General features: G+C 35.4%; 1 protein-coding gene across 2 annotated transcripts; it reads left to right on the top strand.

The window, feature by feature from the left end:
* Positions 1–1,589: 1,589 nt before the first annotated feature.
* On the top strand, positions 1,590–9,163 carry LOC105048423 (cysteine-rich receptor-like protein kinase 44). Of its 2 annotated transcripts, none has more exons than XM_010927720.4 (5): positions 1,590–2,086; positions 3,486–3,696; positions 7,117–7,354; positions 7,488–7,638; positions 7,999–9,163. In XM_010927720.4, exons 1-5 carry the CDS (start codon positions 1,859–1,861, stop codon positions 8,374–8,376), a joined length of 1,206 nt encoding a protein of 401 aa, XP_010926022.1. In that variant the 5' UTR covers positions 1,590–1,858; the 3' UTR covers positions 8,377–9,163. The 2 variants fall into 2 exon arrangements, with proteins under 2 accessions (XP_010926022.1, XP_019707099.1); XM_019851540.3 differs by lacking the exon at positions 1,590–2,086 and adding an exon at positions 2,756–3,389.
* Positions 9,164–19,998: the final 10,835 nt, after the last annotated feature.

Here is a 19,998-nt window from a genome sequence, read left to right on the forward strand (position 1 = left end):
ATACCGATATGCAGTCAGTACATCAAAATTACCGATATATAATCAATATATTAGAAACTGCCAGAGCCGAAGGTGCGCAACGGCTACATAGGCACTAACTATCCATCCCATGATTACATAATTTCGAAATAAGCAGGATCCACGTACCTAACCGTTACAAACGATTACCAACAACTCGTCTATAAAAAGAAGATAAATGAACAGCATTGGTAAGATATTTCTGGACTAATACTCTGCTACTTTGAATATTTTATCTGCTGTTCACAACTCCCCACTGATATATACCGATATGCAGTCGGTACATCAAGATTACCGATATATAATCAATATATTAGAAACTACCAGAGCCGAAGGTGCGCAACGGCTACATAGGCACTAACTATCCATCCCATGATTACATAATTCCGAAATAAGCGGGATCCACGTACCTAACCGTTACAAACGATTACCAACAACTCGTCTATAAAAAGAAGATAAATGAACAGCATTGGTAAGATATTTCTAGACTAATACTTTGCTATTTTGAATATTTTATCTGCTGTTCACAACTCCCCACTGACTTAAGCATTAGAGAGTCTCCATCGGATACAATTCCGACCAGTGAACTTTTTTTGCAAGTTACTCTTCGTCGGAGCTAGATGCAATAGGGGATTGGCCACAACTAATATTTTATTTACATCCTTTGAACATTTTGTGGTAATGAAGTTTAATTCAAGACTTCAATACAAACTACACCTAACCACACCTAAGCAATTAGTAAGTCTATGTTGCATAAGCCATACTTGCCAACAGGTCAAGCTTCATCATACAACATGATCAAGTTAATTAACCCAAAACATGGTAATATACATATCATAACCATCGTATAGCCTTGCCAAATCTAAGAGCTGGTTAATAATTTTTTCAAATAATAATATTTGGCTCATTTTCAGCAACAACCTGGATGGTTAATTCAGATGTTTCAGCTTTCAACTTTCAACCAATCGACCCACTATCTTGTTGGTACCGGTTTGTTTGGGTTTCTGTAAAGATGTATGTTGGCCTGGGCTTCACTGTGAAACAGTTTCTTCCTATTGTGACCCTCTTATTGATCCAATAGAGCTTTGCCATTTCTTATCCAAAAAAAAACACAATCGAACCACTATAAATTTAAAATAATTCAAACAGTCAACAAGGTAAGATTAAGCAATTCTCTTTTTTTTAAAAAAAAAAAGAAAATGTGAAGTGAGATTTGAACTGCATGATGCGCAATCGCCGTGTCTTGTATATGGATCATTGTGAGCCAAGTCACAACTGCAGCCAATTTCGTCCATCAGGCTTGAAATGTGCCATGGTTGACCAAACGCCGGTCAAACGTCTGATCCATCCGAACCGGACACCATAATTGCTTAGCCAACTGGCATCAATAAAAATAGCGGTTCACTTTTTCAAATAAAAAAAATAAAAGAAAACAAACGCGATTCTACGAACTTCATTGACACATCGTAACCCGCTCCCGCGCAGTATAAAGTACCGAAACCCATCGATCCAAGCGACCACCCTCAGCCCGTTGATCCAAGTATTACTGGACCCAGTTGGATAACATGCCACGTTACGTATTTAATGAATTCCCGATTGCGCGCTATCCGCCGTGCATACGCTCCCATATTTGCCCTATTTCACTTGGACCTGGCGCATGCACTAATTTCTCCCGTCGCTGATCTCATCTTCTTCGTCATAAATTCGAAACCCCCTCTCCTCGATAAATTCCGCAAGCCTCTCCATCTCTCTCTGTTGCTCTTGCATCAGCCGCTGCGAACTCGACTCCAAGCGGGCTCCCCAATTCGACGACCGAGGTTTGTGGAAAACCAAGGGTTTGATGCGGTTCCGCTCGTGGCTTTGCGTTCGCTGGACGAGGAGAACGAAGGTAGATGGAGGAGGAAGAGATCAGCAGCAGCAGCAGCAGCAGCAGCAGCCGCCTTCTTCTTCTTCTTCTTCTTCTTATTCTTGGAATCTATTGATGGATCTCAAAACATTGGAGGCTGCCACGGATAACTTCTCCGATAACAATCTCCTCGGCCGTGGCGGTTTCGGCCCCGTTTATAAGGTATCCTCCATTCCAATTTTCCATCCCAATCCCCAATCTTATTTTCCCCTTTTACATTTGGCAATTCGGAACCAGCAAAAGAAAGTTTTACAAGCATCTCTAGGTTCTGCTCTTCTTCAATTTTTATGTAAATTGTGAAGTACCGACCTAGATTCTAGATTTAATTAGAATAATAGCAAGGTGGGTTTGTAATTGTGGGAGTTCGGGTTTTGTGGTCATTTAACCGTTTTGGTGGGCATCCAAGAGAGTTAAGTAGCGCCGTTCCGTATGTTGTCTGTCTGATGTTGATCGGACGGTCACCATTAGACCGGAAGCCTTTGAATCTGCCTCTCCTTATCTCATGTTACTTCCGGGATGGGCGGTGTTGCGGTTTTCTGAATATGTACGATTCTCTGTTTTTAAGGCCAACGGAAGCACACCGGAAACTCCTCAAAACATCCGGAAGCTGACAACTCCAGGACTCATCAATGCGAGAAGATATTCGTTCCAACGGTGATTTCACGTTAAACTTATAATAATGATCCAATCACAAATCGAAAATCGATGAAACAGCATGAATATCATTATAAAAATCGGTAAAATATACAGCGGACGATAAAATACAAACGTTCTCGTTGATTTATTATAAATCTAATGTGATGTCACCATTGCAATGAAATTTTTTTCATCAATGCTCCCTTGACGGTACTAAACTGACTCGCTGTTTTGGACGACACGTGTCATTTTTGCCGTCAACGTGACAACTTCCCAAATTGAGGAACCAGAATATTCTGCGGTGCCTGCACCTCAGAGCATGGTGCAGCCGTGGATGGCCGCCATCAAAGAACGGACGGCTATCAAAACAACGCAAACCGTGCATAGCACGGCCGGCGCTCGTGGACTTGTCGATGGTCTGACCCGCAAGCGCACAGCAGAGGATCCGTGCCCGAGGATGAGAGCAGATATGGACGGTCTGAACATGGTTTGTTTCATCCGCAGATTAGTCCAGAGACGTATCAAAGCCAGCCACGACGTGATGGTCACTCGAGTCCGCAACTTAGTTGGCTCGTTTCCGACAATTCCAGATGGGTTTCGTAGACGTGCAATAGGGGAGGAAAATTCCTATACCCTGACGGATGTCTTTCCCATGTCGAGGTTCCTTTTTGACGTTGACAGCCTCCGGTTTGCCGTCCACCTCGATGGGCGCACCTTGTTGACCTGCCATTCTTATTCTTAACCCAAGTAGAGAGGCTTGTTTTCAGGCGAGTGGAAGCAGGTTGATTTGTTTGGATGCCGGTTGCCATGGCATACTTTTATATTATACGTATGACCTAGTGTAACGGTTTAATCTTGGGACAGGGTTAGGAGATGGTAATATATGGTTTACGTAAGTAGTGAATTATGGAATGGATGGATGCAGGGAGTGATGGGGAACGGGCAGGAGATTGCGGTGAAGAAGCTGTCTCTGGAATCGCGGCAGGGGATGAGGGAGTTCACCAACGAGGTGCGGCTACTGCTCAAGGTCCAGCACCGCAACCTCGTCTCTCTGCTTGGCTGCTGCGCTTCTGCCGGCCAGAAGATGCTCGTCTACCCCTACTTCCCCAATGGAAGCCTCGATCACTTGCTCTTCGGTATTTCTCTTTCTGAAAATGTCGCTTCACTATGCTTGTTGTGTGCTCGCAAAAAGAAAAATATAAAATAAAATAAAATGCAATCTAAGACCGCTGCAAACTACAAACTGAGTTTCACAGGCTGTAATATTGTAGGCAGACCCTAAATGAAAACTCGGGTGGACTTCATAGTCAATCAGAAGGTACGACTTTGTATGTTTACGAGTCTTTTGTTTCAAATTCTCCAAAAGAAATTCACATGGGTACTGGTGGCTGATGGAGAGACATGGAACAACTATTAATGTCGCTTGCGTACTTTTTCGTCATCATGACATCATAATTGCTCATAAAATGGCATTACTAGATAGTAGAATATATCGTTACTTTATTGGTGATCCCCTGTTTACAAATTACCATCTTATGAATCGGTCCAAGACGTATTTTCAATATCAATAAGGTGTTAATGCCTTCTCATGGTAGTACTTGTCAACTTTTATGTGGTTTCACACCATTGTTCTTGTAAACTTTTCCCCACTGTCGAAAGAATTTGACCAAAAAATCACTGGACCCTTGGTCCACGTAAGATGACAGATTCATTGGATGATAGCTCGTATGTGCTAGTTATACTGGGGAGAAAAGTCAGAATACAGGCATTTAGAACTTTCTTCACTTTCTGATTTATGATATCCACATCTCCCTAATATTTGTATTGCTGCACAGCTGGTTTCCTAAGGAGATTTTAGTCTAAGATTGATCCTTTGGTGCTTATATTAACTTAAATGCAGGACTTTGTCAATAAAATGGACTTCTTTTTCTGGAAAAGCAAGCAGGTTGACTCAACTTGTGTAATGTCACGGGGCAGGAAGACTTGGAACTTTAGAGTTTGGACTAACCTCCATTTTCTACATGAACATAAGAACTCAGATTAATTCCTGCCATGTCTATTGGGAGATACGATCGTCATGTTAGATTTTTTATATGTTATCTTATGATTTACTTGATTTTAAATAGAACCACTTTTGATTTTGCCACCCTAGGAAACCAAGTCTTCTAAGTAAGCTCATGATTTCTATCTTAGCTGTCCACGAGCAAACCCAAATCATAGTGAGATTTAGAAAAGAATAACCTTCTCTTTTCCTTTTCCGGATGACATGATCTTCATACACTTTTCTAATAGTCAATATCAGCATATGTAGTAATCAAACAGTTCTTTGAATATTATGTAAATAAAAAATTAAGTGTGCTTTTTTTAATTTTTCTTTGAATTCTAACTTTGAATTCAAAGTGTGTTCCCTTTAAGTTGTTGTAAAGTTAATTGCAACTCTAACCATTGTGTAGCAGCTATTACTCATATTATTGTTGTACATCCATTATACCATTCCACAATAATCAAAAAAAAATTATCATAGCCATAAGTTGAAACCTCGAGTGACCTATGATGGTGACTGTAGTGGTTTGCTATGGAGTTTTAAAATTGATAACATGTTTTTTAAACATAAATTGCTATTATCTTTAAAAAACTTTATATTTATGGCACCCATACAACATCAGTATGAGTATCTTGTCTCTAAGTACTATTAAATTATTAATAAAATAAGAACACTATATATCTGGAAAACCATGTTATTTTCACAAAGGCTATTATTGCAGTATAGTTTTTGCAAGGATCATAATGCGTATATTATATCCTTTATGTGGCTACACATATATTGTTACACTTGTTCTCAAAAATTAGAGCTTGCAAGCAGAGGCATCCTGAATTGTTGTTAGCAGCTTTTACAAGAGATATTCTTCGAATTTAGGGGAATGTGCTTGAAGAAATGCAGTTTAGGAGATTGGTGAGAAGAGATAGAACCCAAATAGCTATGTGGCATAATATGAGTTTTTCAGAAATGTGTGATATCCACACGGTAAATCAGTGCAACTGGGAGGTGAGAAGCAAAAGTCATATTAATAATCTATAGTCTATGGAATCACAAGTAAGTTGATGGAGACAATTTTGCTTCACGTTTGACTGTTACCTACTATACTGTGGAACCCAAAAATCTGAGGTAGTCCCTAATGCGGTGTGCTGGCTTCAATGTTGGTTTAAAAGTCATGTCGCTCATCCACCAAAGTTTGCCCTGAACCACTTTCTTATGGTGCAGGAACTGACAAGGTACTCCCATCTTATAAGATGCATTCACTTTTTCTTATCTCTTAAACATTTCAGATAATAGTAACGAATGGAAATATTAAATAATAAAGGGGAGTTAGTATACAATCTAACTTGGAGTGTTCAGTTGACAAATTTTGGTAAAGCACGTTTCCAAAAAAATCAAAGTGAATAAATCTACAAAACTGGATTTGGTTATTTTCCATAGAACTTCTTTAGCCAAAATTGACGAGTAATAAAACCTGAAAAATGAGTTTTGTGGAAAACAGGTTTCTCCTAATATTTCATATATCCTGTTTTACAGAGAATCATGTTTTATAATTAATTGTTTTAGAAAAAACTCAGGCAACCAAACAGCTCCTACATGAAGCCCAAATAATTGGTTGCATAAATTTTAACCATTTATATACTATGGTAAACCTCCATCTGCATTTGCATGATGAAATCTAGCAAAACAGTGCATGTGGAAGTGTGCCATCTGCACCTTGATAACTCCCGTGTGATTGATAAGCAAAATGTTTTTGTCTCTCATGCACATCCTTTTGCTTCGTATTCCCATCTAGAGTTAACCATTCTCCATCTTTATAAATACAAATCTTTATTGTCGGACATTCATAGATCCTCACATTATTCATGATCATCTAATATGATCAAATCTAAGTAAATCCCTTTAACTCTCTCTAATGCATCATGATTGGAAAGAGCACATGTTACCTTTTCAAGGAATTAGTCTTCCTTGGACTTATTATTGGCATTGTAGGAATGTTTGCTTCTGTACTTGGCAGGATGTTTTCTTGAAATCTTATAGGTATGTTTTGTTAGGAATACTTGCAGACATGTGAATAGAACATGCACCGCATAGTCTACCACATGGTCAAAAGTTGCAGCGTGTCTAAGATTATCCAAACAAAAAGAAATGAAAAAAGGAGTAATTTGTCTCTAGAACTATGGCACTTGAGAAAACATAAATTTTGGCACTGCCACAAAGAAACAATTTTTCATACTGCCAGATTGGTAAGAGGGATAGTCATGAATGAATTCTTTGTATTTGTAAACTAAAACTTTCCAATTTATTTGGGTCATTAACTTACTGTCTAACCTTCTGAGTGAGTGCCCATGTTAAACAAAATATTTCTTTTTCTTTTTTTTTTGAATAATTAAAAAATATCTATTTGAACAACAATACTTACATAATTACTTGAATTGTTCTTCTAAAAGAAAAGGATGTAAAGAAGTATGCCTGTGTATCTGACCAGTGGTTGGCTTTTATTTTTATGATTCTCCAGACAAGAGCAAGCGTGCATTACTAGATTGGTCTAAACGATTTGAGATTATTGTGGGAGTGGCAAAGGGTCTTCTTTACCTTCATGAAGAATCCCCAGTGAAGATCATCCACAGAGACATTAAAGCTAGTAACATTTTGCTTGATGACCAGTTGAATCCAAAGATCTCTGATTTCGGCATGGCGAGGCTCTTCCAGGAGGATGCTACCCATGTTAATACATTTAAGATATCTGGTACCTAGTGAGTTTGCTCCCCCAATGCCTTTAATGTCTTCTTGCCCGAGCTGCTCCTTTTAATGCTTCTGAAGATCTTTGATTTCAAGTTTAAGAATTTCATAGAATTCTTGTCTGAAAAATGATTTGGGGCTTTGCAGTGGTTATATGGCTCCCGAGTATGCTCTAAACGGATATCTATCAGCAAAGGCAGATGTCTTCAGCTTTGGTGTGTTGGTGTTAGAGATTGTGAGTGGGAGGAAAAATCTCGATAAACATTTGGAAGAAGAAAAGGTCGACTTATTGAGCTATGTAAGTTTTTCAAGCTTAAAGCAATAAAAACAGCATCAGAATTTTTAACAATGCATGCAGGCAGTCACTTGCACAAACTAGGAAATTTTACAATCAGTGATATCAGAATCTAATAAATAAACAAAATAGGTATGCGCTGCAGTTTGTTTCATCAAGACATGCAGATTAATGATTTGAGACTTGATTTGAAAAGATAAAATTCCAAATTTCAAATCAATCTTATCTCTGTTTTGTTTTTGATGCAGACCATCCTTAATTGCACTTCATATTGATCTCACAAGCAAGTTAGTCTGAAATACACACACTCATACAGGAGGTTCTCTTTAACATAAACATGTTCTTTGCTTCTGTCTTTTACAGACATGGAAGCTGTCAGAAGAAGGCAAAGCATTGGAGGTTATGGACCATTCTCTTTCAACTTGGAACAGTGATGAAGCAGCATTGTGCATCCAGATAGGGTTGTTATGCTGTCAAGCTATTATCTCAGACCGGCCTGACATGTATACCATCCAACTCATGCTATCAAGTGATTCATTCACATTGCCAAAACCTGGTAGGCCAGGAATACGAGGCCGCACAGGGCGTTGGACCAGTACTTCCTCTTCCACACTTACTAACACAAATACAAATAGTACTTTAACCGGTACCGACAGTACGAAAGCCTCTACTTTATGCAGTATACCAGAAGATTACTCTAGGAATTCTATTTCTGTTTCTTTTACTTCAGAAGGTCGGTGATATAAACCTTCCATGCACTATATTTCGAGCACCATGTAGCATACCTTTCTGGGGCTCTGCCGAGGAGATTTTTGATGAGCTATAGCTGTAGAAAGTATATTACCAAATTTCGGTGCAGTTTTAAGTGAACATTTCCTTGCAAGGTGGGTAATGATATAGAAGGGTAACTAATGCCACTTTCATGTGCTGTCTTAAATGGATTCTTCTCTGAAAAAGCAAACGAAACGAGCATTTGTGACATGGCAGTCAGGCACTTTGCCAGTTGACACCCCTCTACACAATGGAAAGGTCAGTTTGATGTGGAATCATGACTAAGCTTTTGACACTGTCCACATGATCTGGTGGGTAGTGGCTGGACAGGTGCCTGCAATTTAACTGAAGCTACAGAAGTCCAGGCAATTTTCTCAGTTTGAAATTGGGAGATAGAGTGCGAGTTGAAGTTCGTCGCCCTCTGAAAATGGCTGCCAAGGAGTTGAGGATCTTGCTTCATATCATTCCTCCAGCTGACAGAATTCAACTCAGAACATGAGGGTCTGGGATTTCTTAGTAATGCCGAACAGAACTGAGAACTTCACCATTGTGATTTTCTTTCTTAGATTGTGTAAAATTTCTTCAGCGAAGGGATGAAGTATTGTATTTTCTCTTTCCAAGTTAAATATTAATTAGAGGAGACAACATCATTTGTATCATCTCCATTTGTTTGAGTCTATTCTGCTGTCAAAACACGAACAAAGATCACCAGGATGTATACTGGTGTGGATCCTTACAAGCCAGTGATTGCAATCTCTGAATTTTTGTTCTTTATAGAATTAAGTGGGCAGCCTCATCATGTTCCCAAGTTACAAGTTGTGCTGCCATGATGAACCCCCTTTTTTTCCTTCTATCTCATTCCCTCTGTATTGCTGAGGGCTCACGACTATGGCGCTGATAAATGATTAGGACTTCCACAAGTTATTGAAAGATCATATGGTAAACTCTAGACAATCTTTTCACACATGAACCAGTTTTAGCTTAGAGTCCAAGTAGATAATTAATTGTAGTTTAAGGGACCCAAAATCCATGCTTACTTTAAATAAATATAATGTGATACAACTATCTATACTTAATATCTATGTCTGTGATACTTTTGAGATTCTCAGGGGCCTGATGGTGTCTGAATGTTGGCAATTGGTGCTGCAGAGTATGTGGTAAACAAGATCTGGTAATAAAAAACAGGGTGTATTAGAAGCCCGTGGTACATGACAAAGTTCTCTACCGTATGCTCCTCATTCAAACCACGCTTGGCTGCTGGTTTCCTTGTCCTTTTCACCCTCTCTTTATAGTTTTTCTTGTAAAATTTCCACAAACGTTATGCGTGACTAAGTACATGAATGCAGGGGTTCTGGTGGTGAAAGTTTCATGACATGTGTCTGTACCTTCAGTTGGATGGTTCAAAGAGATACACACAAGGAAGAGTTGGAGCATTCAAAGTGATACACACAAGGAAGAGTTGGAGCATCATCAACAGGAGTGACTGGTTTGGGCTACCCCCAATTTTTTGGGAAAACAACGTGTCGTAAAGATCATTAATTTCCCTCTCTTCTTTCATCATTAATTTCCAACTAGCTGCACATGAAGTAAGAAAAGAATTTCTATCTAACATAAGAACAGCAAAAAAGGAAACTTATGTCGATGCCGTGAGGATTTCTCGAAACAAGAAAAGAATTTCTATCTAGAAAAGTAGTTCTATCTAGCATAAGAACATAAGAACAGCAAAAAAGGAAACTTATGTCGTGAGGATTTCTCGAAAGAATTTCTATCTAGCATAAGAACAGCAAAAAAAGAAACTAATGTCGATACCGTGAGATCTCTCTAAACATAGCGTTATCAACATGATTTTTAAAAGTTAGGAATGTAAATGGAGCGGCTGCAAATTACATATACGTGTATTTATATTCAACTTTTTATTTTGTTGTCGGACATGAGACTGCTTTATTTTTTTTAGGTAAATATTTTTTTTGAATCTTAAAGTCAATAACCACAGTATTAATGAATACTGAGGTGTCGAAAACACTCCACAAGAAAAGTGTCTTTTGTCCTTCCCTATTTTCCCCACTTTTTGAGAATTATGGTGGGGTTAGTACCAATCTGTTGAGGTCAAACGCTTGGAAAAATGGGTTTCAATATGGAACCTCGTTTATTTGGAGCTCGGGTATGGCTTATTGCTTCACAAAGGTATAGTGGGATCTGAAAGGATAAAAGGCAAATAAAGAAAGAAATAAACCCGAAACTAGTTGAGCCTTGAAGGATATGAAATTATTTTGCATATATCAGTATACATAAGGATGCTTGTCTTATGGTTTGTTTTGATCAGCGTCAAAATCTAAAAGCTTCACTGTTTTCATTCCTGAATATGAGTGAGAAAAAACTTATACAAGAATATGTATTATATGCATATATACCATAGAATTTTCATGTTGTATCTGAAATCTGAAGGTACAATCACATCTATGCCTGATTCCAGTTAAACTAAAAACGTATCTGCATCTATCTGCGATATTAAATTGCATATGATAGATACTTTTGTATTCGGTTAAACTCCATTGTTGTCCAAATTTTGTCAAATATACATGGATCCACTGGCAGAGTCATAAGAGGGACCAGCGTGGGTCACTACCCCTCTCAAAAAAAAAAAAAAAAATATTTATTACCTATATATTTATATATACGGTAGCTCCTTCAATATTTTAATCTTACACTTATTACAAATCCATCAATTTGAGAAAAGATCATATAATTAATTTATATATTAATTTTTTATTAAAAATAATAATTTTTTTTTAAAAAATAGTTGTTTATCTATTCTTTAATTCTTTATTTATTTTTTAACCTTTAATGTGGAAGAGATTACTGAGATTTTTATACAATCAAAATCATTTTGCAGATGACATAAGGTAATATTTTTTACTTATCTTTGTTTATACATAAAAATAAATATTTATTAATATTTTTATAATATTTTAATTATATATATTTATTTTATTATTTATTATAAAATATTTTATTTAAAAATTATTAATAAATTATTATTTTATCCTTCCAATATTTAATATCAAGCTCCACCACTATATAGACCGGTTTGCATCCCTACAAAAAGTTTACGCATATCGTGTTGATGTCCATTATGAACAAAATTTGTTGTACCTTCTCATATCAGATGGGATTTCTATACTATATCCGTACGATACATTATCCTATATGCATATTATTGTACCATACCAAATCGCATGTCGATTCTATTATAAAATTTTATCGGTATGAAATTTGATAGTGAGATGATGAATCTTAAATATGAATGTTTATTTCTCCTATCTTTCTTGTAATGCTATGCCACAACCAAGCAAGATGCGCTTGTAGAAGGGATGCTAGCTTCCTCTGCCATATTACTTGAATACTATATACCACTAGAATTGTACCCCAATATTGCTTTGTCATGGTGGTCCATTAAGGGAGAAATTATACCCCTCATTACAGATATCACATCAGCATGCATCCTACTATTGTAGGAATAAACCAAGATGAGCAGGCGGCAACCCAAGACGCGAAGGATCGACACAAATCATATACGTGATGGGTATGGTACACCACCATGAGGTGCATGGTTTAACTTCTCCCATTAGGGCCCACACACACTACATGGAATGATCCACTCAATCCAAACGAGGGAAAAGGAACAAGTCCCGTCTAACTTGATAGAGTGCAAGCCGGAAGATCCAAGCAAACATGTGCATGATGAAGAGGTGAACAGGACAAGATTATTTATGACAAGACCACATGCTGCATGCTTTCACCGCAACGGATGAAAACTTAAAAATAATGGAGCTTTGGATCCATCATTGTGTACTTATTATGTTTTATTTATTTATTTATTTATTTATTTTATAAGACTCTCTCCCTATCCTTGGGTGCATTATCATGGTCTCTACTTTTCTCCATCCCCTTTTTGTGTTGAAGGTGTAGGTTCCTACGCCGGTCGTCCTGTCTCCCTCCTTCAATTTTTTATATCAAAAAAAAATATTTTAATCACCATTAAATTTTTTTTAAATCAATTTTTGACAACATCTGAGATCAAAATATTATTATGCAAATTTTAAGTTGGTTGCTTAGTTGTGGGGATATTATTTGTTCTTATAGTTTAATCAAGTCCGATATTATTAAGAGTACCTTTCAAGCTTAATGAAAGATGAAAAAAAAAATTATATTTAAAAAAAAATGAAAAAAAATATCGAATGCGATTTGAGGTCGGGACTCACATGAAAAAATTACTGCATGTATTAAATGTAAGTGAATTGAGATAAATTTTTGAGCATATGTATGATGGAGAGCACATTCGAGAATAGGTGAAATAAAAAAGGTAGCATGATGTGTTATCTATCGTGAGATCTGCGGGATCCTATTGCACCTAATCAAGCAGTACGGAGGCCACCATGTGGCCCATAAAAAGAGACACAGGCACGTGAGACGGACGTACTAGCTCCGCGTAAACCATCATAATTGTTTATCTATTCTTTGTGACTTTTGAATCCTTCCCTGAAACGGGTATGAATCTTGAAATGCGTGTAGATGATAACTATCTTTGGTATCTTCGTTGAAAAACAAAAAGATCAATCCACCCCTTGTTTAGTCTTTGCTGATGGATCTTTTATTTGCTCACCTTGATTTAGATAGTCATTATATATGCAAAAAATATATCTCTGTGAAGGATACTTCGTGTAACCCCGTAATGACTAAAGTGAGACCACCTTGACATGTTTGAACTCGTTACTATGGACATGGATGATCTGAAGGCGCAATCACATTGATCCAAAAATATCGGCAACAGTTTATATCTACAACCACCATCACATAATTAAAACAATCGAAACTATAATAGCATATGGATAGTTGTTATGGTCCATTTAATCATGAATGGATCAAAAATTCAAATCTGAATCCGACTTATTTATTAAATAGATAATTCGATCCGTTTAATATATTAATTTAATAGGTCAAATTAGGTTAAACGGGTTAAACAGATTAAACAGATCAAGTTAAATGGATCAGAAACAGGTTAAACAGGTTTAAACAGATTAAACAGATCTTAAATGGGTTAAATATATTAAACAGATCGAGTTAAATGAGTCAGAAATAGATTAAATGGGTTATTTGACTCAATCCAATCTAAATATTAAATAGGTTAAACGGATCAGATATCTAAAATCCATATCCGACCCAATTATTAAATGGATTAAACGAATCGATTCGTTTATGATCTAAACCCGTTTAGCCTAAATCCAAATCTGTTTATGGCGGGTCGAACACGGATTAGATTGGAGGATTGAATCATATTTTGTCGGTCCTAGTCGCGCACGGTCGTTCCGTGAATGATTTGCGCTTGCACGGCTGTTCCGCATGTGGTACGTGCTTGCACAGTCATTCCACGAATGCTCTGCGCGCAGGCGGTCATTCCGAGAGCAGTTCATGTACACGTTACTTCTGTGGCCGATTTGAGTCTATAAAAATGCCGCTTTCCTCAGCTTTTCTATCTACCTCGAGTTCTTTTTTTTTTCAAAATCTCTCAACTCTCTCTCTATCCCCCACTCATTTTTATTATTTGGGCTGAAAATGAGTTTCATTAGCATCTGTTCGAGATCATACCATCAATGGATATTGGAGTATTTAGTTTTTGGATTATACCTTGGAGGAGAACATGTGGTCTAAATTTTTGTACGAGAAGAGGCCGAAGTCTTCTTTAGGACAGTGGTCTAACCACCTCCCAAGCTAGGTTCCGATATTTCTTTTTTGACACCAATATATATTTCGGATAGGTATCTGTATTGCAAATAAAACTTTTTTTTTTAATTAATATTTTATTTAATATTATTTTGTCAGAAACTTCCTCCTAAGGCACATTCTTTAATACATAATTTTTCAAATAGTTCATTTTCATATCGTTTAACTTTCTGTGGTTATATATATTATTTTGCCAGAAACTTCCTACTAAGGCACACCCTTCAATACAAGATTTTTCAAATAATTTATTTTCATATCGTTTAACTTTCTGTGGTTATATAATATATATACATATACATACATACATACATACATACATATATATATATATATATATATATATATATATATATATATATATATATATTTCATATAATTTCTATAACAGTCTAAAAGAGACTTTGTAGATATTTTCATAATGCATGCATATAATTTTATATTAAATAAATTATTATACATAATTATAGTTTATGTTCTCTATATATTTTATATTTTTCTTTAATTAACCAGCATCATTTCTATAGTTTTGTGTTGTGCGAAATTAATCAAAGATTCTCACGAAACTTGTATTGCTACATGCTAAATTAAACCTTAATAAATGTTATTAAGTGACACTAGTTAATAAAGTAAATTAAACAAAGAACTAATAAATTTTCTTCAAATACCAGTTATCTCCTCTGAACCATACTTAGACCAAATGGCTACCCTTAGAGATGAAATCATTAGTCTTAAATCTGATAAATTTGATAGAACCAACTTTAGAAGGTGACAAAGCCCAATAAAATTTTGGCTAACCACATTGGGGCTTTGGTCGATTATTAACCAATCTTCTGCTTCCTCTAGTTCAACCACTCCTACCATCCCTGAAGAAAACTTTCTTTGTAAGGATAAAATTCTAAATATCTTTTCTGATTCACTCTATGATGTTTACCTATCTACAAAGAGTGCAAAGGAATTATGGGATAACCTAAAGTCTAAATATGGCCTTGATGATGCTGGGGTTGAAAGGTGCAACATTACATCATTTCTTAGATTTGTTATGGTAGATGATAAACCTATAAATGACCAACTCCATCAATTTCAAAAATACCTTAGGAAGTTTCAAACCAATAGAACTGTTCTCGCTGAAGAATTTAAAGTCTCGAACCTTCTTGATAAGATGCCTTCTTCTTGGGACGGCTTTGCCAAAGGTCAGCTCCATAAGCAAGGAGAGCTAACCCTAACTCAACTTCTAAATTCAATCAGGATAGAAGACCAGCATAAGATCCAAAATCCAGCAAACCAAAGTCCCAGATGCCTAAGCTAACCTAATCCATACCAAATCTAAATCAAAATCTAGATTTCAACTAAACCAACAACACCAGTCAAACCAGCCTAACAGCCCAAACTCAAATAAGTTCAAGCCCAAGGGTAAAAACTTCTAGACTAATAACACTAGATCCAATAAGCCTGCCTAAGGTCCAAATGATAAGTTCTGCTTTGTGTGCGAAAGGATAAACCATCTTGCGAGAGACTATTTTTATCAAAAGAAGGAGCCCTTTTGCAAACTTTCTGATTCCTCGGGGCCTCAAATTCATATAGTTGAAGGTCCAGAAGACACCACTTTTAGGTCAGTAAGCTTTGATCCTAAAGTTAATGTTATTTTCTCTAACCTTGATTGGTGGTTGGATTCAGAAACTAATGTTCATATTTGGTTTGACTACTCCTGGTTCACTACTATTCAAGACTCAAACGGAAGAGGTGTAATCTTTAAGAATAATACAGCCACTAGGATCAAGAGACCAGAACGAATTGATTTGAAGATGACTTCTGAAAAAGTTCTTACCCTAACGTATGTATTGTATACTCCAGACCTTAAAAAAAATCTAATTAGTGGGTCTCAACTGGTTCAGAGAGGATATAAAATTATCCTTGATTGTAATAAAATTATGATAACTAAAAATAATGCTTTCATAGGAAGAGGATATGTAAGTGAAGGCTCATTCAAATTGAATGTAATAAATTATTTTATTAATAAAGTTGAGAATCAAGTTTATTTTGTGAATAAATCTAATCAAAATTTGTGGTATGATAGATTGGGTCATGATACTTAAGAAAAATCAAACATATGATGGATTTAAAGCTTATTCTCAAATCAATCTTAGATACATCTAAGTGTGAAATATGTACTGAATCTAAATAATCAAGAAAACCATTCAAATCAGTTGAAAGAATTCTTCAATCTTGGAGTTGATATATAATGATTTATGTGACTCTACTAAAACTACATCCCGTGATGGCAATAGGTACATAGTAACCTTTATAGATGATTTTTTTAGATACTGTTATTGTTACCTAATTAAATCTAAGGATGAAATTTTCAATAAATTCAAAATTTATAAGAGTTAAGTAGAAAATCAACAAAAAAAAATTAAGACTCTTAGGATTGATAGAAGAGGAATGTATACTTCAAATTTTTTTTTCTGTTCCATCAAGAACATGAAATAATTCATGAAGTAACTGCTCCTTACTCCCCACAGTCCAATGGTGTGGTTGAGCATAAAAATCATATCCTCTTGGATATGATGAACGCTATGTTGATTAGCTCAGATCTACTTGAGAACTTGTGGAGGGAAGCTCTTATATTTTCTTACTTCATCCTAAATAAGATCCTTGTTAAGGATAGTGGTAAGACCCCTTATGAGTTTTGGAAAGGTAGAGCTCCTATCTTAAATTTTCTTAAAGTGTGGAGGTATCTAGCTAACGTAAATATTTTTGAACCCAAAAAGAGAAAGCTAGGATCAAAAACTATAAATGCTGTCTTTATAGGTTATGCCCAAAACAATAGTGCCTATAGGTTCTTAGTGATTAAATCAAATATTAGTGATATAAATTATAATTCAATCCTTGAAGCTAGAGATATTTTTTTCATTGAAGATATATTTTCTTTTAAGATTAGAATTTCTAGATCCCTAATATGTGAACCATCTTCTTCTAGATCTATAGAACTAGAACTTGAAATTGAAACTGAATTAAGAAAAAGTAAGAAGAATAGAATTGAAAAAAATTTTGGAAAAAAATTCTTTACATACCTTATAGAGGGTGATCCTTGCACATATGATGAAACTATGTCATCATCAGATTTATCATATTGGAAGGAAGCCATATATAGTGAAATTCAATCAATCTTAGAGAATAAAATTTAGATTTTATCAAATTTATCTTCAAAAAATAAAGTAATAGAAACTAAATAATTTTTTTAAAAAAATTAAGACTAGATGGAATAGTAAAAAGATATAACCTATGGATTATTTTGATACCTATACTCCTGTAGCTAAGGGATCCAGTCAAAGGAAAGACATAGATTATTTTGATATCTATACTCCTGTAGCTAGGATAATCACTTTAAGAATCTTTGTAGCATTAGCATCAATTCACAAATTAATGATTCATCAAATGGATGTAAAATTTGTATTCTTAAATAAAGAATTAGAAGAAGAAATCTATATAAACCAACCTTAAGATTTTATAATCAAAGGACAAGAATATAAGATATGTAAACTAATTAAATCACTTTATGGATTAAAACAAGCTCCTAGATAATGGCATATTAAATTTGATAAAATTATCCTAGGTGATAACTTTAGGATTAACAAACATGATAAATGTGTGTACTATAAAAGAAATAACTCAAATTTTATCATTTTATGCCTGTATGTAGATGATATTCTATTATTTGAAATATCACTAAAAATAATATAAGAAACTAAAGATTATTTATCAAGTAATTTTAATATAAAAGATTTAGGAGAAGCTAATATAATCTTAGGAATGAAACTTAAAAGAACAAATAACGAAATAGCAATAAACCCAACAAATTCAATAAAAAAATACTTAAAAAAATTAAATATTTTGATCTAAATTCTGTCTCTACTCCATATGATCATAGTTCTCATTTAATTAAAAATTTAAGAGAATCTGTAAGATAATTAGAGTATTTTCAGAGGATAGGATCGTGGTTATACGTAACGAATATAATCCATCCTGATATAGCTTATGCAGTAGACAGACTAAGTCAGTATACTAGCAATTCTAGTGAAAAATATTGAAAGCTCTCAAAAGAGTCTTTAGATATTTGAAGAGAACTCTAGATTATTCTCTTTTGATCTCTAGTTATCCAGAAGTACTAGAACAATACAGTGATACTAACTGGATAATAGATAATTTAGATGTTAAGTCTATCACAGGATATCTCTTCATATTTGAAGGAGGTGCAGTATCTTGAAGATCATGTAAACAAATAATAATAATAATAATAAATACGTAAGAATTTGAATTAACTACTCTTGACATCACTTGCACTAAAACACAGTGGCTAAAGAACTTAATTAATGATATTGAAATTCTTTCATTCAAAATATCTGTAATATCAATAAATTATGATTGTAGACCTCTAATAGATCTGTTAAATTAACAGACATCAAACAAATAGATGAATAATCATATCCTGATCAGATATAAAACTATGAGAAATAAAATGAAAGATATGATATCACTTCAATTTATAAGATCAAAAAAAATAATCTGTCTGATCTTTTGATCAAAGATCTTTCAAAAGCTTCGGTATTTGAGACATTGAGGGGGATGGGGCTTAAGGCTGTATATTGGTCCCCAGAGTGGATCCCTATCTTTACGATTAGAGATCTTAGGGTCAAGATTCAAAAGATAACGACCTCTAAGGTGACGTCTGGGAGCATCGATTTTTAGAGTTTGTCTCCAATCCATCCCTATGGTGTAGTGCTCTATATATAACGATTAGGTTGAGCATAACTCTTAATAGATCCAAGGCTGAAAGTTCAGCGAGGTATGATTTTGTTATACATATCCTTAGAGGATCTATCTTAGTGATAATAGTCGTGAGGCCACGACTATGGGATTAGAACGAATCCCTAGTAACTCTCATAAAAATCAAGACAAGCGCATAGCCTAAATAGCGTTATCCTGCATTTTCGTCAGTTCATCTTCATACTATGTGTATTTTTATACTAAATACAAGTTCAAATCCAGAAGGTACTTGTACTAAGCACAGTAAAAACTCAAAATTTTTTTTAAAATATTTACTAAATTTAAATATTTTTTTCATGAGTTTTTGAAATTTGTGGAGGATTGTTGACTTTTTGGAGTTTCAAAAACTCCTCTCGATCGCACTCGGCCATTTCGTGAATGGTTCGCACTTGCTGGGCTACTCCACATGTGGTAAGCATTTGTGCTATCGTTTTGCAAATGCTCCATGAGCAGGCGGTCGTTCTGCGAACGCTCCATGTGCAGGTGGCCGTTCCGCGAGCGATTCATGCACACGTTGCTTCTACGGTCAATTAGAGTCTATAAAAAGACCACTATTCTCAGCTTTTCTATCCACCTCGAGAGTTCTTTTTCTCTTTCAAAATCTCTCAACTCTCTCTATCCCTCACTCATTTTTATTATTTGGATTGAAGATGAGTTTGATCAGCATCTGTTTGAGATCATGCCATCAACGGACGTTGGAGTACTTGGCTTCTGGATTGTACCTTGGAGGAGGATATGCGATTCAAATCTTTGCACAAAAAAAGGCCGAAGTCTCCTTTAAGACAGTGGTTTAACCACCTCCCAAGCCAGGTTAATTATGTTATTTCTTTTTTCATATTAATATATATTTCGGATTGGCATCTGTCTTGCAAACAGAACTCCTTTTCTTTTAATTATTGTTCTATTTAATATTATTTTGTCAGAAACTTCCTACTAAGGCACACTCTTCAATACAGGATTTTTCAAACAATTCATTTCCATATCGTT

This window comes from Elaeis guineensis, chromosome 7, assembly GCF_000442705.2.
Source record: "Elaeis guineensis isolate ETL-2024a chromosome 7, EG11, whole genome shotgun sequence".
Taxonomy (NCBI): Eukaryota; Viridiplantae; Streptophyta; class Magnoliopsida; order Arecales; family Arecaceae; genus Elaeis; species Elaeis guineensis.

Coding starts and splice junctions, on each gene's coding strand:
- LOC105048423 (XM_010927720.4), top strand. CDS start 1,859: ATGCGGTTCCGCTCGTGGCTTTGCGTTCGCTGGACGAGGAGAACGAAG. Junction 2,087..3,485: donor GTTTCGGCCCCGTTTATAAG/GTATCCTCCATT, acceptor GGATGGATGCAG/GGAGTGATGGGGAACGGGCA. Junction 3,697..7,116: donor CCTCGATCACTTGCTCTTCG/GTATTTCTCTTT, acceptor ATGATTCTCCAG/ACAAGAGCAAGCGTGCATTA.